Source organism: Pagrus major, chromosome 3, assembly GCF_040436345.1.
Source record: "Pagrus major chromosome 3, Pma_NU_1.0".
In the NCBI taxonomy this organism is placed as follows: Eukaryota; Metazoa; Chordata; class Actinopteri; order Spariformes; family Sparidae; genus Pagrus; species Pagrus major.
In genome coordinates this window covers 17,771,127-17,790,202 of record NC_133217.1, presented here as the reverse complement: position 1 = coordinate 17,790,202, position 19,076 = coordinate 17,771,127, and the positions used below count along the sequence as shown (strand labels likewise).

General features: G+C 43.7%; 1 protein-coding gene across 3 annotated transcripts in view; it reads left to right on the top strand.

The window, feature by feature from the left end:
• Positions 1 to 19,076, top strand: part of arid1ab (AT-rich interactive domain 1Ab) — a 54,725-nt gene that overhangs the window by 23,004 nt on the left and 12,645 nt on the right. For 2 of the 3 annotated variants that reach the window (XM_073462927.1, XM_073462925.1), the window contains exons 3-6: positions 1,475 to 2,233; positions 3,406 to 3,522; positions 18,314 to 18,352; positions 18,817 to 19,057. In XM_073462927.1, the coding sequence (XP_073319028.1) occupies positions 1,475 to 2,233; positions 3,406 to 3,522; positions 18,314 to 18,352; positions 18,817 to 19,057 (1,156 nt within the window). The remainder of the gene's footprint in view (positions 1 to 1,474; positions 2,234 to 3,405; positions 3,523 to 18,313; positions 18,353 to 18,816; positions 19,058 to 19,076) is intronic. The other variant, XM_073462926.1, reaches the window with a different exon arrangement.

Sequence of the window (19,076 nt, the reverse complement as noted above, 5' to 3'; positions counted from 1 at the left end):
CCTGGCCAAGAAATAGTCCCACAAAAAATCCTTTAGACTACCACATTTTTTTTTTGTATTTTATGTATGGATTAATTTTTAAAAATCTATTTTGTTACTTTCCAACAACAACTTTTCCTGAATCAATTAGTTGATTATCCAAATAGCTGGCATTTGATTCGATCGATTCATCGTTGCAGCTGTTATTGATGATGTTCATAGATGATCTGACCAACAAAATTGGAAATTGGAAAGCTCAAAGAAACCAAATTCTAGTCCAAAACTGAACCAAAGAAAAAAGCTCTGAGAGGAACAGACTCAAAGAGAGCAATCCATAATTTTTTCACTGTCTGGTTTATTTTCATGCTCGAAAGCAAAAGTTGAGGAAAATTCAAGTTGTGTGTATGGGCACAGTGGGCAGCGTTTTCTGACAGCGTCGTCCAATTGAAAACAGCAAACATCCAGTTTGTCATAGCTACTTACACATAGCGAGGAGTAAGACTCTTCTTGAACTCTCTCACTCAGGCAGTCCGTCTTAACAGAGAAATGCATGCAGGGAAATCCCGTAGAGTGAAGCCTTTTCTTCCACGTCCGCTGTCTGTGGTCTTGTGCCCATTGTGTGGTGTGATTATCTCATACAGTCCTGCCTGGTGGCTGACCGTGGACTCGATAAGTGCCCTGCAGAGAAGAAAACGGCTTCCCTCCCTTTGTCAGACAGATACAATATAGCCACTTCATGTTGTTTTAAATGTGGCAATTCTTTACTATCTCTTATTTTCTTTGAATTCTCAAGTAGCTGAGAAGCCTCCCAAAACAATACGTGGCCTGTATTCTTCTCCTCTCGTTTTTATTACTGTGCTTCCTCACAAGGTCAGGGTTTTCTCCTTCCATGCTCCTTGAGGGTAATGAAACGAAAACGCTGTATTGAAAGGCTCTCTGCACGCAGGATCGGGTAGAATATGAAAAAGCCTCACATTGAAGTTCAAGGAGATGAAGTCAAAACTCAATTTTTATTTTCACGGCTGTAATTTAAAGCGATACACGGCTGAGCACTTAGATGGTTTTTCTTATGTGCTTTGGCTGATCAGTTTATTGCAAGGAACACGCTCCTCTCTCTCACAGACACAGAGAACAGTTGTCTTTCCCTTTTAATCTGTGGGAAAGATGAAGAGATGCTCTGATTACTCTGCTGAGAATGAATGGTTAAAAAAAAAAAAAAATCAAAGAGGTGACTGGATATTTGGTTATTTTTATATATTTCTACAGCTTTAGAAAGGATTCTGTCAGTGCACCGACACTATTCGGGTGGTGATTTATATTCCACAGAGAGGCTCTGGATAGTAAACCTGTGTAAAAAATTAAGTTCAACTGAATAAAGCTGTTTATGTTCACAAATAGTTCAGATGTGCTCAATTGTATTTACTGACATATCTGAGAGTTCTTCCCCTTTTAAAGCTGAACTATTCTTGACCTAACCAATCGTGTTCCTGTCTAGATGTCAGCCTATGGACAACAGGGGCCAGGTGGCTACAGCCAGCAGAGCCAGAGTTACTATGGTCAACACGCCCCCCCTCCTCACCCTGGCCAGCAGCCGCAACAGCAGCAGCAGCAGCAGCAGCCGCAGCAACAGCAGCCGCAGCCGCAGCAGCAGCAGCAGCAGCAGCAGCAGCAGCCTCCATATGCGGGCCAACCCCAGGGCACCTCTGGAACCCCCTACCCCCAGCAGGGCCACCCTTCACAGCCTCCTGGCCAACACGGGCAGTCAGGACCGCCCTACCAACAATCCCAAGGTCCCCACGGCCCTACTCCAGGTCAGCCTCCATATAACCAGCCCCCACAGTCTCAGCCAGGACAGCCACCCTACGTCCCTCCCCAGCAGCAGCAGCCTCAGCAGCAGCAGCAGCAGGGACCAGGTCCTCAAAGTCAGCAGGGCCCTCAGGGCCAGCCAGGCTACCCACAACCCACAGGATCAGGGCAGCCACCACAGCAGCAAACCCCTCAGCAGCAGCAACCGCAGCAGCAGCAAGGGCCCCCACAACAACAGCAACAACAACAACAACAACAACAACAGCAACAGCAGCAGCAGCAACAACAACAACAACAACCAGGAGGTCCACCTCCTCAAACCCAGCAACCTCCGGGTCATGGCCAGCAGGGTCAACCATCACCTTACTCCCAGACACCCCCCTTGCAGCAGCCACCACAGCAGCAGCAACAGCAGTCACCATATCAGAGGTTCCCACCTCCTCCACAGGTAATAACACTACACAGAACTCTGTTAACACACTTCAGTTATACTGTGATGTGCCGTGTCAGGCCTGTTTGTGTTTCCATTACTGTTTGCAGCAGGAGATTGCTGAGCTGACACAGGCTCTTTATGTGTGCTGTGATACAGTCCATGCCTCCCTTACAAACTGTCTGCAGCTCCTTCACAGTAAACACCTTCCTGTCCTTGTTTCATGACTTTTGGCCGTATTTGACTTTGTTATGTATATGGCTGCAACTAAAGATAATTTTCATTATCGATTAATCGTTTAGTCTATAAAATGTCAAAAAAATAAGTGAAAAATACTTATTACAATATTTCAGAGACGAAAGTGGCGTCTTCCAATTGCTGTCTTTTGTCCAACCAACAGTCCAAAACCCAAAGACTCCTCATTTACTATCATAAATGATGAAGAAATGCAGCAAATCCTTATGTTTAAGAAGCTGGAACCAGCAAATGTTTGACATTTTTGCTTGAAAAATGACTGAAGACAATGAATCGCTTATCAGAATAATTGGCAATTCATTTTCTTTCAATCGGGTAATCAATAAAATGATTAACTGTTGCAGTTGTAGTTGTGTAACAGACAGTTAAAATTAATAGAATGATATGTCCTTAGTTTTCCTTAACATACCTGGTGCAAAAATGGTGTGAATATGTGTAAGACTTTAACTGTCAGTAGCTGTCAGGAGGGTTTGAATGAACCTTTGATGTAAGCCATGAAGGGCTAACTTGTTGCTTAATTAAACTTTAATTATTTACTTAATGAAAGAGGCTCTTGTCTGTTCAATGAATAGTAAGGACAAGAGGATTTATAACACACAACACAACAGCTCCAACATTACACAGGAGCAAAGCTCTGCTGTTCAATTAAGGTTGTTGGTAAAAACACTGCTTGGATAAATTAAGGATGGCAAAGAGCTGTGCAGTAAGCGATGACTTTTCCGTGTCATGTGGTGACACAGACATGTTGTACAGTAAGTATTCAAATCACAGTTGCTCCTGGCACAGCACTGCCCAGTGGAGATCTGTTATTTGTATCGGTGTGTCAGCGGATGAATTGCTGTACATTACAAAGAGTTGATAAGCAGTAACAAGAAGCTTGATTTTGGCATATTTTTCTACATGTGTGGAATCTTTAGTATGATCTTCTTCTTCAGGAACTCTCCCAGGATTCCTTCAGCTCGCAGTCCAGCGCTCCTCCTTCCAACCAGCCCATGGCTTCCAACAAGAGCAGTCAGGAAGACAGCATGCAAGGCCGGCCATCTAGTCTGCCGGTGAGTCCTCCATCTTTTCATATAACAACTGACTTGTACTTGTTGTTGAAAAAGAAAGATATTTCTGTGTAGTTTTTAATTTAATGACCAAAGTCAGTCTAGTGCTGTCCTGCAGCTGTGGCCAGAAAAGACTAGTAACTAGTAATGTTGCACTGCAAGTAGCTTTTTTATAAAAAACTAAACTGAATAAGGCACTTAACTTAGATTCTGAATTCCTAGACCCATTCATTTGTCAAAATTCTGATACCCAGCATGTGATAGAAGTACCCTTGAAAATCATCCAACGACAAGTATCATTACGGCCAGCTTCTCTGCCCTTCCACTACACACTGATGGTATGGCTGTTTGAGTAGAATATGTAAATTTTATACCTGATTTCTTGAGCTGCACCTAGGTTCATTAAAATAGTCGGTTTTACCATGTATGGAGGAAAACTGCCCATGGATTTGGATTTAACTGCTTATGCAAACTTAATCATTAGTAACTCCCCCCCCCATGCCAGTCTGAATTCAACTACAGTGAAGGACCACTAAGTACATAGTTAATACGGGTGGGAGCATCTGGGATTCCCACGATTTTATTCTGATTCATGATGTTACTATTGCATTCAGAATCTATCCTTGATTCCAAACTGATTCTCAATTGAATATTGATAAAGGAAGACATTTTTAGGATGTTTCTCTACTGAAAAGCAAAGTGAAACATATCTGGCACATAAGCTACATGGTTGTGATAAATAACTATATAACTGGCAGCAAAACTGTACACAAACATTTTTACTTCATAAATTTGGAACATCTTATAATTTTCTCCCTTTATGAAAATGATGGGGAAATATCTTTTTAAAATGCTGAAAAATTACCAGCCACTCAATAGTAAATCATTTTTGGTTGTCTGAAACCTACCAGCCACTTTCAATATCACTGGTTAAATGTTTACTGTGAGTCGATTTCTTCCCTCCAACCTGAACAGTTGGCACCTGCTGTCCACCCTTTTCAATATCCCAAACTATTAAACATAGCTGGGTTTAAAGCTTATAAAAAAGAGCAAATTGTGCAGTTAATTTTCCAAACTGTCGCATAACCAACATCACCTGGCACCTGGCTTTATTTTACTGTATAATTCAGCAATTATCACCCTACAACAAATAGAGTTAACCAGAGTTTTAGGCACAGTCATAAACCTTAGTTTTTTTAGTGTGACAACAGCACTGCTCTCGCTGAGTAAGGGAAATACACAGAAATGTGGGATGAATATCAGACTTTTGGGCCCACTGTACAATCGATTGACTAGCAAACTCTCAAACTGAGCTGCACCCATCTTTTCAGAGCAATGTGATGGACATTTTATGCTTTTTCAGAGTTATAACTATTTTGGGTATTGCATGCTTTACTGGACTAGGTCAATATTCAGTACTTTGGACTGCTGACGCTGGTGGATTCCCAGGTTTGTTTACTGCTTTCTGTTGACATGTCTGCTAAATTACTGACATTCAGATACTGAAGTCTGTAAAGTTCCAACTTTAGCCAACACAAACTGTTTTCCCTATTCGGCATATATACATTTATTTATTTTTTTACCCAATATCTGAATATTATTGACAGTAATGAGAAATTTGGGGCTTAACTGAGCTTTTAAATATCAGAGGCAGGGGTAACGAGTAAAAATCTGCATTCCTACTGCCATCCTTTGAATTTAGATCCCTTTTCTGCTGCCTCTGACTTCAACATTCACAAAGCACACAACAACAAGCAGGTGCCAAGAGTGAGTAAAGCGTGTTCGAGCAGTGTAGGTTGTAAGACACAAAATTCTGAGAGGGCATAAAAACATTTCTGCCAGGAAAAGGATTGTTGAAAGTGAAGCAAATCTGGCGCTTGATAGCCCTCTGGCTAAGATAAAGGTGAGAGAACCCCCTTCCCTCCCCACGTCTCTCCCCCCCATCTTCCCCGTTAAGGAGGTGTCTCGCTGTAACACGTTGCAGTTTCCATGGCAGTGTTTATAGGTCAGACTGCGGAGCTAACCTCATTCTGGGCCTCAGGGAAGGAGAGTGAGAAATGAGATCATTAATGAGAGAGAATGAAAGTGAGAGAGCGGAGTCGGCGGCGAGGGGAGGGGGATGGGGGGTGGATTGAGGGAGTGCAAGCAAATAACTTCAAATAGTGTGAGTGATTGGTTGGAGAGGGAGATGCTGAGAGGGAGGGAGGGAGGGATGAGAGGCAGTGCTGTCTATGCCAGTAGGGGATGCCCTCAGGATGTGTTTCCCTCCTCTTTTATTTATTTCTCTTATTTATTTATACATCTCTCTGCGGGCTCAGCCATTGGCCGGGCAGGCCAGGCCAGGGCTATTTTTATTTATTTCTCTCCGACTTCTCGGGGATTCCCTATCGGTGCTTTGTGATTGGCTGTGTGAGACTTTAATCCAGCTAAGTTAGAAATGAACTGATCCCCTTTCTCTTCGTCTGCCTCCTCTGCACCCCTGTGGAGTGCACATGACACTGTGCAGATTAGAGCATGAGAGTGTAACCCTGACAGCCTGTGTCAAAACAGCTGAATAGACTCCTACAGGTGTTATGAGTAGATATACACCAGGGCATCTGTTGTACCTGGAGATGAAGTTATTTTGAAAACCAGACTTGCACAAAATGTTTCTGATTTCCTGAAATTCTGTTTGTTGAAATTATTTTGAAGAGGATCCATCGCTATGAAAGCCCTGTCGATGTACTCTGAATTAGCAGTAGGTCTCAGTGTCGCAGCCCAGTACCTTTGTGGTACCAACTGAAATTTGACTGTCGGGTATAAAAAGTTGGCATCGAATTCTTGGCCACATGCTTACCCCAAAGTAACAAAACGATTTAAAGTAACAAGACAGCAGCACTACTGAGGCATCTCATATAAACATCACAGTTTTTAAATAAATACGTGACAGAAATTTAATAGACAAAAATAGTTAATTTAATTAATTTATTAAAATTTTCCTGCCCACTGTGGCTGTAAGGTGCCAGTATTCTCCATCATAACTGCTTGTTGGACTGTCAGAGAGGTTCAGAAACCCAGCTGCTCAACTCATTTGTAACACTGTAGTTGGAGAGGACATGTCTAATAATTTCTGTAGCTTTTTTTTAAAGCTCAAATGATGGCTGGCCTTTCACTCTGCCTTCCAAAGTGGCTGTTTGGAACATGGACAGACAATTTGCCATATGAACCAGTTGTTTTCTAACAAAACCCAGCCCATAGTGAATCCAGAAAACCCTCAGGTTTTGATAGAAAACTTCACATCACTATGCTTCACTAAATGGTCAGAAAAATAGACTCTGAGAGCAACGAAACATAAGGCATAGCACCTAAATTTGCAGTCACGCACGTGTGTCGTGGAGATCAATGTGGAATGTTACATTTGTTAATATGGAAGCATTTCTGTGCCATGACAGAGTCCAAAAACGCTCCAGAAATGCTTTTAAAAAATGTCTGATTTGGATAGCCTTAAGTCTTGATGATGTATTCTTCAGTATAAATAAATCAAAGTTTTGGCCATTTTAGCCTATTTTACTAGACAAAGTTCTTGTATTACTTTTTTGTTTTAAAACCAAATTAGATACTAATGCATGTGCATAATGCATTTGTTTTGTTTAAGAAAAGGTACAAATTGTTACATAAAAGTAGGGAATAAAAGTAGGGAATTGGTAGGTATTGTCAAAAAAGTATCACATATACCATATCAGCAGTGTTATTGAAATATTTCAAATAAAACCCAGCCATGATTAGTAGTTTTTTCGCTCACCAGAAAACTCCTTTTCTCTTTAAATAAAAAGTGCATCACAAAAAACAACTTTATTGTATTGTACATCAGGTATCATACTTTCTTTTATTACTTATTTTTCATTTACCATTCATTGGTGCATCACCACACACAGTAGATGCAGTTGTTCCTGTGGTTGATTGAGATTAGGTGATCACTACTCATATGTTTACAAAGAAAGGTTGGAGTTGTCTAATCTTGAACTAATTTGTATCATGTTAAACAAAGAAGTATTTTCTTCTAATTAAAATATGTTAGGTACAGATTACAGATCAACAGGTTTAATTTGGTCGAGAAAGGTGTTTATTTTGTAAGAACCTGCAGTGATTTGTACAGACGTATTTGTTTTAATCTGCCTCAGAACGTGTTTGAATCCCAATCCGACAGCGGCTGAGGTGTAAGCGCCATTTAGCTACTTTAGTAGCTTTCTCACAGAGCCAGCCAGACATCACCTCATCCAGAGCACAGATGGGTCTGTTTGAGCCAGGTGCTAAAAACCCAGCGTCTGTTAGGCCGCCGTTGAGGTGGGAATAAAGGAGTACAGGAGGCTCAGCGCCTGCTGGAAGGCGCAGGTAGGAAAGCAACAGTCAGTTAGAGAAAAGGGTTGTGGATAAGAGGTGGAGGAAGAGGGAGGGGGAAAACAGGCAGTCATAGTGGAACTAGCTGAGCAGGTCGAGCTGGTTCCTGGCTCCAGGACACACTAGCACAGTTTAACTGTTGAGTATTTACCACGCTGTCGGTTCCCTGGAACTGGTGTCTTCAGTGAACACTGCACTACACTGCACTTTTACAGTGTAGCTGATGTGAATCTAAAAACAACTTGCAGTGAGTACAGAATAACAAGCAATACAAGTGGAAATTTAAAATGTTCCTGTGACCTGATAACAATAAAGTAATTTCCTAAATGAATTAAGAGCTCAGAGGAGGCAAGAGGAGCAGTTTTTTCTGTTTTTCTTTATCAAATGTGTCACATTGTCTATAATGAAACGCCATATTGGCTGATTACAGGGGCACTCCACCAATTTTACACATGAACGACTATACTCTTCACAAGCAGTATTGCACAGCTTATAAAAACTGTTGTATTGTGTCTTCTGTTGGTCAGCACATCACTTTCAACATTTTAAAAAAGAAAAAAAACAGCAGTAATCATGTCATCATTGTGATGACATTAGGGCAATCTCAGTTTGAGATTGGGACTGGAAATTTTCAGCATAAAGTCTGTGGTGAAACTGGAGGTGTGGAGCTCGAAAGATGTGGGCACTTAGGAAGCATGGAAGGTCTAATGGAGAGGCTAAGGCCCTCCACTGCTGGTTTCCCTGACGGAACCTTATTTCAGAAAAATTATGTGTAATAGTCAATGGCAAGAGTCAAACAATTTTTTTTTCCTGTTTGAATTGTGCTGATGTTTTTCAATTTAAAAGATAATTTTTCAAATCATGAAAGTTGCAGTTTGTTGTAAAGATGGTAAAATATTATTGCATTACATCGTCTCAAAAATATATATCACCAACACCAACATAGCCGTCACCTTGGTAAAGGTAAAAATCACAACAAGTCTGACCATATTGACAGATGCAGCTATGTAAAAGGAAAATGATACAGTTTTGTGAGCTAGCTAATGTACAAGGTTTGCAGTGAGTGTTAAAACGACATCATTTAAGCAATTGTTGGGAGTTTAGTCTTTCTAATTCGGTATTTTCACAGACTTTTACAACAATTTGATGACAAACTGCAACTCCATAAAACTTGAAAATGTATCTTAAATTCACAAATATATTTGTAATTCAAACAGGATAATAAAAATTACTGTCATTCACCATTAACTACTGTCGATATTGTTTCTGAAATAAGGTCCCTGTGTTGGTAGAGCTTGACTCATGCTAAGGGCTAACAGTCATGATATCTCAGCATATGCTGCTTTAATCTTTAATCCATTTTTTAGTAATCCATCCATCACAAGTCACAAACTTTAAATCACCAAAGTCCTCCTTTGTTGACCACAATAGCTGCTCACATTCCAAACTCCTCAGGTTTTTGGTGCCGACATTCTGAGTCATGTTTTGAAGAAATATTCTGTGCAAGAATAGGCTCCAGTGTCTTTATTTAGGAAAGCATTTCTAGCATCCTTCATGTTATGAAAGCTCCTTGCTAATACAAAAGCCCACCTGCTCCAGATCAAGTCTCCCGCAGAAGTGAAGCAGGCCAGAGCTGTGCTGTAACTGTCCCTGGAAGTGACACTTCCTCTCTAAGTCAACCCATGGGAATGAGAATAACTACCAGACCACCACCAACGTCCCTCCCTCCCACCTTGCTCCCTCTTTTTTTTTTTTTTTTTTTTTGTTGTAAATCTCCTTGTCCTCTCCCATGTCTTTTGTACACCCTTTCTCCACTGTGGGACTAATCCCACTCAGGACCGCCCACCAGTCGTGATGCTCCTCTTTTCTGATGTGTCTGAATGTGCTCCAGACTTGAGAGGAAGGTCACATGTTGGTCACACACCCGCGCTTGAGTTTGTTTTTTCTTTCCTTCATCTTCCTGTTGCTCTTGCCTTTCCAAATAAGAGCATTCATGTGGAGTGGAGTGGTTTTATCTTGAAGAAAGGGCCATGAGGGTTTACATTGTCTAACGTGTGTCAGGGGTGTATATTTGCCTATTAACAGCGGTGGACTTAGTGTCATTATTCAGTCCTACTTGAAATTCACAACTTAAGTATTATATATGATAGATAAGGAGTATTTTTTTTAAGTGATGAAACCCATACATGACTTGACATTATTATTATTTTTTCTTTCTGGAGGTCCTAGTTTTCCCACCTTTTAAATTGATCACTACATCAATGCCTATTACGACCCCACCCTTGAATGAATTCAGTCTTATGCACTGCATTTGCAAAGCTCAAGGACCACCCACATCAACCCCCCCTCCACGCCCCCCTCCTTAATGACCTTTAATGTTATGTGCCGAGCCTCCTGATCTGGAACTGAGGGATCTTCCAGTCTTGATCAACTCTGAGTCCCCCTCCTGCAATCCTCCTTCCCCGCTCAGCCCAGCCCAGCTCTGCTCTCCTCCTGCAGCTAAGCTTGTTTTTGCGACATAGCTCTGGAGCAATCAGCCTGACAAGGCCGGCCCACTTTTTTCCTCTCCTCTCCTCTCCTACCCAGCCCAACCCCCCTCCCTGCCTTACACTATTACACTCTGTTTTTGCTGCATTTCTCCCTTTCTTTCTGTTTTTGTATATATATATATATATATTTCACTCTCTGCCGTTCCTCTTTCTATCTAAATTCTCGTTTTCTCTTTCCCTCGCCTGCGCCCTCCTCCCCTCCTCCTCCTCCTCTCCCCTTCCTCGTTCTCTCTCTTCTCTCAGTAAATCAGCTTTCATAACGCTGTGCAGCGCAGCCTTGTTTTGCGAGGCTCTGACGCTGACAGTATTCAGAGTCCGGGGCCAGTTTCCTGTTGCTATTCTGGGGCCCTTGCTTCCTGTGCGGACATGTCTTATTCAGATTCCAGGGTGCCTCTCACTCGCACTGCTCTCACCCGCCCTCCCTCCCTCCTCCGAGCTCGTCTGTTTCTCTCCCCTGCTCCCTCTCTGTCTCACCCCTTTCTTTCCTCTATGTGATTTTTAATTAATGTACTTGAGAAAATTCAATCTGCTGACAAAGTGTGTTGTTTTGCATTTGCCTCACTGAATTGTTTCTCAGCCTGCTTGCTAAAACCCCGAGCTCTGTTTTGCTCTTGTGAGCTTGCGCACACACACACACACACACTGGCAGAGCACTCTCCCTCTCCCTTTTTGCTCTCTCCGCTCACTCACACACTCTCACACTCTCACACACACTCTCCCATGCCCCTCCCCTCTGCCTCCATTTCTGCTGGGCTGAGCTAGTTTTGCAGCACAAAGACTGTGGCTGACTGCAGCACTGTCTGTGCTCGGCTCGCTCCTGCTCTCGCTGGAACAAGCTGCTGAGCCTGGATGGATGAAACCAGCCTCACAATGAAATTAACTCTCTCTCTCTCTCTCTCTCTCTCTCTCTCTCTCTCTCTCTCTCTCTCTCTCTCTCTCTCTCTCTCTCTCTCTCTCTCTCTCTCTCTCTCTCTCTCTCTCTATACGAAATAACCTCTGTATTATTTCCCCCCCCACTCCCTCAGTTAATTCACTGCTGGTTGCTTTGGTAGCGCCCCCTAGACATGCTATGTGTGAGTGTGACAGTAGGAGGGGAGGGGCGTTGGTGCTCTGGAGAGCAGGCAGACTGGCTGTAGGGGTCTGGAGCCTCCCCCCCAACCAGCTCACCCTGAGGCCCCTCCAGCCCCCTCGCCCTCCGTATCCCGGCACCCCTCACCTCGGGCTGGGCAGCTGCCTGTCTCACTTGGGCATCTGTGCGCTGCCCTGGGACTCCCTGCTACTATTGTGATCTCTACAAAAGGCCCCCCACGCACACACCATCTCCCCATTATTCACAGCAATCAGACCCCCCTCCTCCCCATCGCCCTCCTCCCCTCCACCACCTCCCTTCATCTACTCTGTGTTAGCTACACACAGGCTGCTGCAGTGTTTGTGTGCCTTGCACACCCCCTTTTTTGTTACCCCCACAGAGAAGCTCAATTAGGCAAATGTGGAGCGTTTAAAAAAGAACTCCCTTCTCATTGATTAAGATTCATAGTTGGCCTTTATTTTCTTTTTTTTCTTACTGCAAGCCTGTATCACACAGGAATGTTAAAGCAGTATTGATCAGTGTCAAATGAACTGTATTTTTTACGCCTTAGCGGTACAAGACTTTTTTTCTGAATTGTGCTGCTTCACTCTTTCATCTCGTACTTTTTCTGTCCGTGTTGTTATCCTTCCCACGTGGCTGCTGGTGATAAAGTGTAATGGTGATCTCTGGGGAGCTGGAGGTAGTAGACAATGTGTCTGTGGCACTGATACTCCAGACGAGATATCTAACCCCAGCAGGGTGCTCCCAGGCTCCGAGCATCGTGTTCGTTATCCATGTTTGTTGTTTGCCTACATATAAGAGAAATGAAATAACAGAACTTATACATGTTAAATTCATCCATGGATTTGTCTTTGAACCACCTGCTCAACAGCTCTCGTCTATATCATCGTGTGGATTGGCTAAGAGTTGCCTGGTGCATCTATAGGTTGCTCCAACAGTGTATAGAGAGTTTCTCGTCAGCCTGTGCTGTATGTGAAACCCTGTAATGGCTGCTGCTGCTGTATGAGGCAGGGGCCTTGCTTCTCCTCCTTTCTCCAGTTCTTCCCTCATAGTGGGATGGGAGTGCCCCCTTATGGTTGAGCTCAGCCCTGCAAACCTGGAGCTGGGGCTGGAGCTGCCTCTCTCCAAGCCTTCCATGGACTTCCAGAAGCTCCTCATAGCTCGGCACAACTCTTAGATGCAGGTGGGACCCTCTGGGCAGGTGGCTGAGGCATCAGCAACACCCACCTGTCTGTCGTCTTGTTCAACACCTGAACATTTCCTGCTGTGATCTCATGCTACTGCAGCACGGAGTCGTCACAGGTGGTTTAATAGCCGAGACAGGCTACATTTTATTTAGTCTGAGCGCCTGCAGTCTATCTGTCATCTGTGTGCGCAGATAGAAGCGCTGTGATTGTGGTCTGAAGATAATCTGCTTCTGGGCTCAGACGAGTCGGCACGTTCTGGGGCTGAGCTGGGAGAAAGAGAAGAGAAACTCCTTTAGAAAATATGCTCAGAAATGTTCACTTGATCTTAAGCTTAAAAGGGAATAGATGACTTTTCCCATGACCCTGTTCGGATATCAAAAGCCCACTTTGCCCCTGAATGAGTGCTAAATGCGCAGCGCTGGAGTGTTCTCACTGACGAGGTCGCCGGCATATAAACATAAACATCAGGGACTCAGGAGAGACAGCGAAGAAGTTCAAGGTTCTGTTGTTTAGTGTTTGTCCACTCTATGTGTATGTGCGTGTCTCCCAGGCCTCCTCAGCGTGAAAGGCCTGGAGGCTGAGTGTGTAATTAAAGCGGTGGCGGTGGTGGAGGGGGGGGAGGAACACGGCTTTGGTGCGTCTGCGTTTCCTGTAACAATGACGGGCTGCTTCTTTTGTAGTAGCTGACTGCACCGTGACCCTGCCAGGCACGCAGGGAGGCCGCCGAGAGAGAGAGAGAGGGATGGCAGCAACAGGGGGAGGGACTGTGTCGGCTCTAATGTGTCAACCACGTGGATCACAGTAACCATGGCAGCCCTTGAGATGCAGCCATTTTTTTCCCTCTACCACTCCTCTATCTCTCCCCCTCCTTCCTACTCTCTCTTCCTCAGCTATCGCCTCACCACAGAGGATGTGTGAGTGTGTGTGCGTGCAAGTCTGGAGCGAGTGAGATTTTCTCTTCTTTTCTTTTTTTTTTTGTTCTCCCTGTATATTGTGTTTAGCATCTGGAGGCCTGAGAAAGAGAAAGCCTGCCAACTAGGCGGTTGGTGAAAGCCTGAGGTCTGAGAATGACAGAGAAGAGTGGGTCAGGGAGAGTGTGTGACTGAGGGATGAACTCTGCCCCCACCTCCTCTACCACCACCACCAGATCTGGTTACACACTAGTGGCCAGGGTCACACAATCCAGATATGTTTCATTAGCTCAGGGCTGCTACGCTACCTACTTTCTGTTTCTCATAACCTACAAAAAAAGGAAAAAGAAGAAGAAGAAGAAATCGGCTGGCTTGGCAGACTAATGGCTCTGGTCGGGCTTGATTGATTCAGTGAAGTAATCTGCAAATGGAATACATTAGGATGGCAGAGAGGAGAGCAGAGCAGATGACTCAGAGACAGCACACTCAGAGGAGCAGTGGAGAATATGGGAATAATAGGAGCAGTAAAGACTTTCTGCCATTTTCCACATTCAAGAACAATTATTGCATTAAAATAAATTTTCTTATTATTTTCTAGGATTTTTTAGTGCATTTTCATCACCTCTTTTGTTATAAATCTGTGTTTTTGCCTCAAACATTGTGAACACTGTTGTGCAGTTCTCAGCTCTGAAGTTCCATGTTAGGCAGTGCTGGGAAAAACACAAAATGGCTGCCATAGAGAGGAGCTTGAAGCTCCACAGAAAGAGCTGCAGCTCTGTGCTTCTCTCCACAACACAGCTCACATATATCCCCCTTTTCTGCATACAGAAAACTAGCATGTAATTGATGATTTTCATGTAATCAGCTGTTATTATTGTCATGGATAATACTGCTGTAACCTTCGTCAGAGCTCACAAACCCCCACACTCAAACTTAGCCGCCCCACCGTCCCTCAACTCCTCCTCATGCTTCATCCACGTCCTCTTCATCATTTGCCTTCTAATAATGAGCGTGTTGAATAGCAGAGCCACAGCAGCATCAGTATCAGCGACCTCCCCCTCCCCCTCCTCCTCCACCACCACTACCTCCTCCTCCTCCTCCTCCTTCCTCTCCTCTCCTCTCGCTGTCCGGCTTGTGCAGTCAGCAGAACAGGCTGGTGCTGTGCAGTATTGAGCCGGGAAAAATCAATGACTGCAGAGTGGGAGTAGGTAGGAGCTTGTGTGTGTGTGTGTGTGGTGTGTGTGTGTGTGTGCGTGTGTGTGCGTGTGTGCGCCTGTGCAATGCTTCTGCCTATCCAGGCTGAGGGATCAGAGCTGTCAGTTGTCAGATATTTACAGAAGAGCTCGCCCTCTGTGCTGCATACGTTCCAGTATAGAAAGTGCATATGTGAATGTTTTTATAGATTTGTATTTAATTTTTTTGTACCTTTTGAATTATGGCCAATAAACATTTTGATGAGATTTGGTCATAAGAAACACAATTCAGGAATATTTTTGTTAATCCTATTGTATTATGGTTTAATATTATCATAATTTTTCTACAAAGCCCCCTTCTTGCATTTAACAAAATGAGCCAGACTTCTCAAAGCATTCTTAAAGAGTTAAGTAACACTAGATCCAGTTTTTTTAAGGTAATTAATACAAACAGCCACTTTATTATTCTGTCAGTGGATTGAGGATGCAGTCTTTAGTGTTCGACCCGGTGGCTGTTCTTTGTTTCCAGTGAAATTCTGTTCCACAGGTCTGGTACAAGAAAATCTGAGGGAGAAAAATTAGGAAAATCTCAATCCAGTTCTGAATCCCAATCCAAATCGTAACCCTTGTCAAATCTGTTCTGGGGACCTGTGCTACTGCTGTAGCAATAAACCTGAATGGCGTTTAGTAGAGCGCATACCTCCGCCACAGGCTGAATAGTCCCATTTAATTCAATCTAGTCTAATCCAATATCAAACTTGACAGCTCTGTATCACTCTAAATTTAAACCACCGTAATCAACCATCATAATCTCCATTGTGTTGCTGAAGAATAATAGACCTTTATTAGGATATGCATCAACTTGTGCTCACTCATAGACACTAAGTACCTAAATACGCCATATTTTTTCATCATGATGCATCAATTATTCCCTGAGAAATTAACAAAGATTTTGAAAAATGACCTACCTAGCAATCTTATAGGAATTAAGAAAAAAATATTGGATAAACAATTAATGGGGTATATTCTGGGCTGAGACCCATCCTCCCTCCAAGTTTCATGGGAATCTGTTCAGTAGTTTTTGTGTAATGCTGCTAACAAACCAACCAACCAACAAATAAATGGACACGAGTGAAAACATAACCTGAAACCACACAGTGGAAATATTAATCCTTCTGTACCATTCAGCAACTATCAAGTAAATCACAATTTGTTATGCTTGTAATTTTACTGATTTCTTGTCGGGTTGTTCTGATACTAATACCAGTAATGTAAATCCTTCCGATGCTTTGTACGATGCTGGAATCCGTATTTGGCAAGTACACAAGTGTTTGTACATCTGATACCAATCTGCTACTTCCCAGCAGCGACTGGTGCACCTTAATTCAGCTGAACACATTTGTTACTGCACAAATAGCCAATAATAGTAGTTATAAATGGCAAGTGAGATGTGTAACTTCAAGCTCAGCCATAACATCCATACAGTGTTAATAGTATACTGCTAAAATATTAATATTACTAAAAATGGCAATGAAACCTCTTAGTTCAGGTAGATGTTTACCCAACTGATCTGCATTCTGCTTATATGCACGCAAGGGACCCCAGAGTACCTCAAATCCCACTTTTCAATGTTGGATTCTTTTGAGAGGATAGATCCTGCTTGATTAATGCTTTCTTGGTGTCTCTTTCTTTCTTGTGACTGAAGTGAGTAGGCCCGTGCAGCCGTCCACAGTGACCTCCTGCTCAGAGGTGACTCCTGGGCGTAACTCCAGGAACTGACCCCTGACCTTTTTGCCCTGTAGTCTGGGTCGGATGGGGGTGGAGGAGTTGGTGTAGGCGGGTTTTTGTGGCGGGGACACAACTCTGTTGTGATCTCTAATGCTCTGAGTGTGGCAGCTGCCGAGGTGGTCATCTTGGCGGCTGGCCCGGGGCCTTCAGACTGAGCCCTCTGTCAGATGACCAGTCTTGTGATGTCTGAGTGGAGGTGGGGTGGTGCTGGTTGGGAAGAGGGGGGGATGTAGGTCAGCTGACGATGCTGGCTGTTGGAAAAAGGATCCCGCCATGGTTGTTTAAGCAAAGAATGTCATGCTGTTTGATCTCTGCTCTTTAAGATCTCCCTGCTCTGTCGTTCACACAGCATGGCTCTGCCTTGTTCTGACCTGATTTTACATTTGTGAACATTAATTGGGTATCAGCCAATGAAAGTCTTAAGAGTGTGATTCTTGTACATAAAGCACTCCTGCTGCTTTTCGCATGGTTTTGTAGTTGTCACATCTTCTGTGCGGGTCAGAAAGGCCTGGGTTTGTTCAGTCAGTGAAGTGAGAGGAAGAGATGGAGGGAGGGCAGAGGGAATAGGGTGGGGGTGGATTGGAGGGGGGGTGGGGGGTGGATTCTGAATCAGCGTTCTGCTCCTGTCACTCCCTCTGGGGTTCCTCCATCAGGTCACGTCCCAAAAATAGCAACGGGCGCTGTTTCAAGTGCAAAACCACCGGCTTCGGGGCTGCAGCCAGCCTGCGAGTGTGAGATTTCTATGGGAATAGTTGGCCACCTTCCAATGAGTGCTTTTTTTTCCCTCCTCCTCCTCCCTCCCATTTTTTTTCCCTCCTCCGATGTGACTGGCAGATGAGCTTGCATTTCTGAGCGAGCACATGGGCTCCACGTGAGTGGCCAGTGTGTAAACATTCACCTTCCCACAAACATAATCATCGCCGGCTGCATTCCTACCTTCTTGCCCGCATGGCTGTCTTTGTGTCACAGCCAGCGAGGCTCAATAACAACACCACATGGCACCAGAGCCGGTGCCCAGCACCAATTATTTCAACTGCCTCCCAAGATGACTTGCTTCAAATATTTTTTCCCCCCACTTTCTCTTTGCAAGCCACACAAACGGAGTTCTCCTTGCCAAGATGGATCATTATCAGCATTATAGAAGTGATGTGGAGTATTTTTAAAAAGGTGGAGAAAGAAGTCATTGCACCTGAATGTGTGTTTGTGCCATAATAGAGCTGGCACTGTTGTGTGAGAGAATAACAGACACATCTTGGTGAGGGGAAAGATTGCTGTAACGCATTGGTGGCTGTTTGGATTTCCACTCACTTGATTTGACTTCACTTGACTTTGACATGACTCTGAAACCCTCCTCAGTGAAGTGTGTGCAGGAAAACACCTGAATTGGATTCACATTCCCCCAGATGCAGCAAATTGTCACATATTAGACTCTGAGACAAACTGGGCTTTAGTTACATCCCTCCTCACACACACCAACACACAGACTTTGATATCGTGTTTCAGGTTTTTCTACTTAATTTCTCTTTTACTCCATCATAATCCTGTTTAACCTATCCCAGTATACACTGCTGAAATGGTGCATTAAATAACATTTTAATCAGTTTTCATTAGAGCTGCAACTATCAGTCAATCAAAAGAAAATGTATTGCTCTTGCTATTTTGATAATTGATTAATTGCAATTTTCTTTTCTTTTTTAAGCAAAACTGTCAAACATTTGCTGGTTCCAGCATCTTAAATGTAAGGGTTTGCTGCTTTTCTTTATCATGTATGACAGTAAATGAAGAGTCTTTGAGTGTTGGACTGTTGGGCAAAAGAAGCAATTTGAAGACATCATTTTTCACTATTCTTTGACATTTTACAGACTAAACAGTTAATCGATTAATCGTGAAAATGAAGGGCAGATTAATCAATAATGAAAATAAAGGTTAGTTGTAGGCCTAGCTGCCATGGGTTACTGTAAAGTGAATGAATTGGGTTTTAAGAAACACATAAACCATTAAAAATGAGAAGTCATCAGCTGTGTTAGCCATATTTCATGGTTTTACCCACAGAAGTAAAAACAAATTGGCAAAGTTGGCAGAGCTCCCAGCTCAGTCTTTACAGTCGACAGATAGAAACCCAGAATGTATCAAAAGATTAGACTAACTTCATTTGCCCTGTACAAAATACATCATTAACCTGTGTTCCTCCTCTTGTTCCAGGACCTTTCGGGCTCCATCGATGACCTGCCCACTGGTACAGAGGGCGCCTTGAGCCCGGGTGTCAGCACCTCGGGGGTGTCCAGCAGTCAGGGCGAGCAGAGCAATCCTGCCCAGTCGCCCTTCTCTCCGCACACTTCGCCCCACCTGCCAGGCATACGTGGGCCCTCGCCATCACCTGTGGGTTCTCCTGCTAGCGTCACCCCCTCCCGCACTGGCCCTCTGTCCCCTGCTGCTGTGCCAGGTAAAAACAGACTAACACT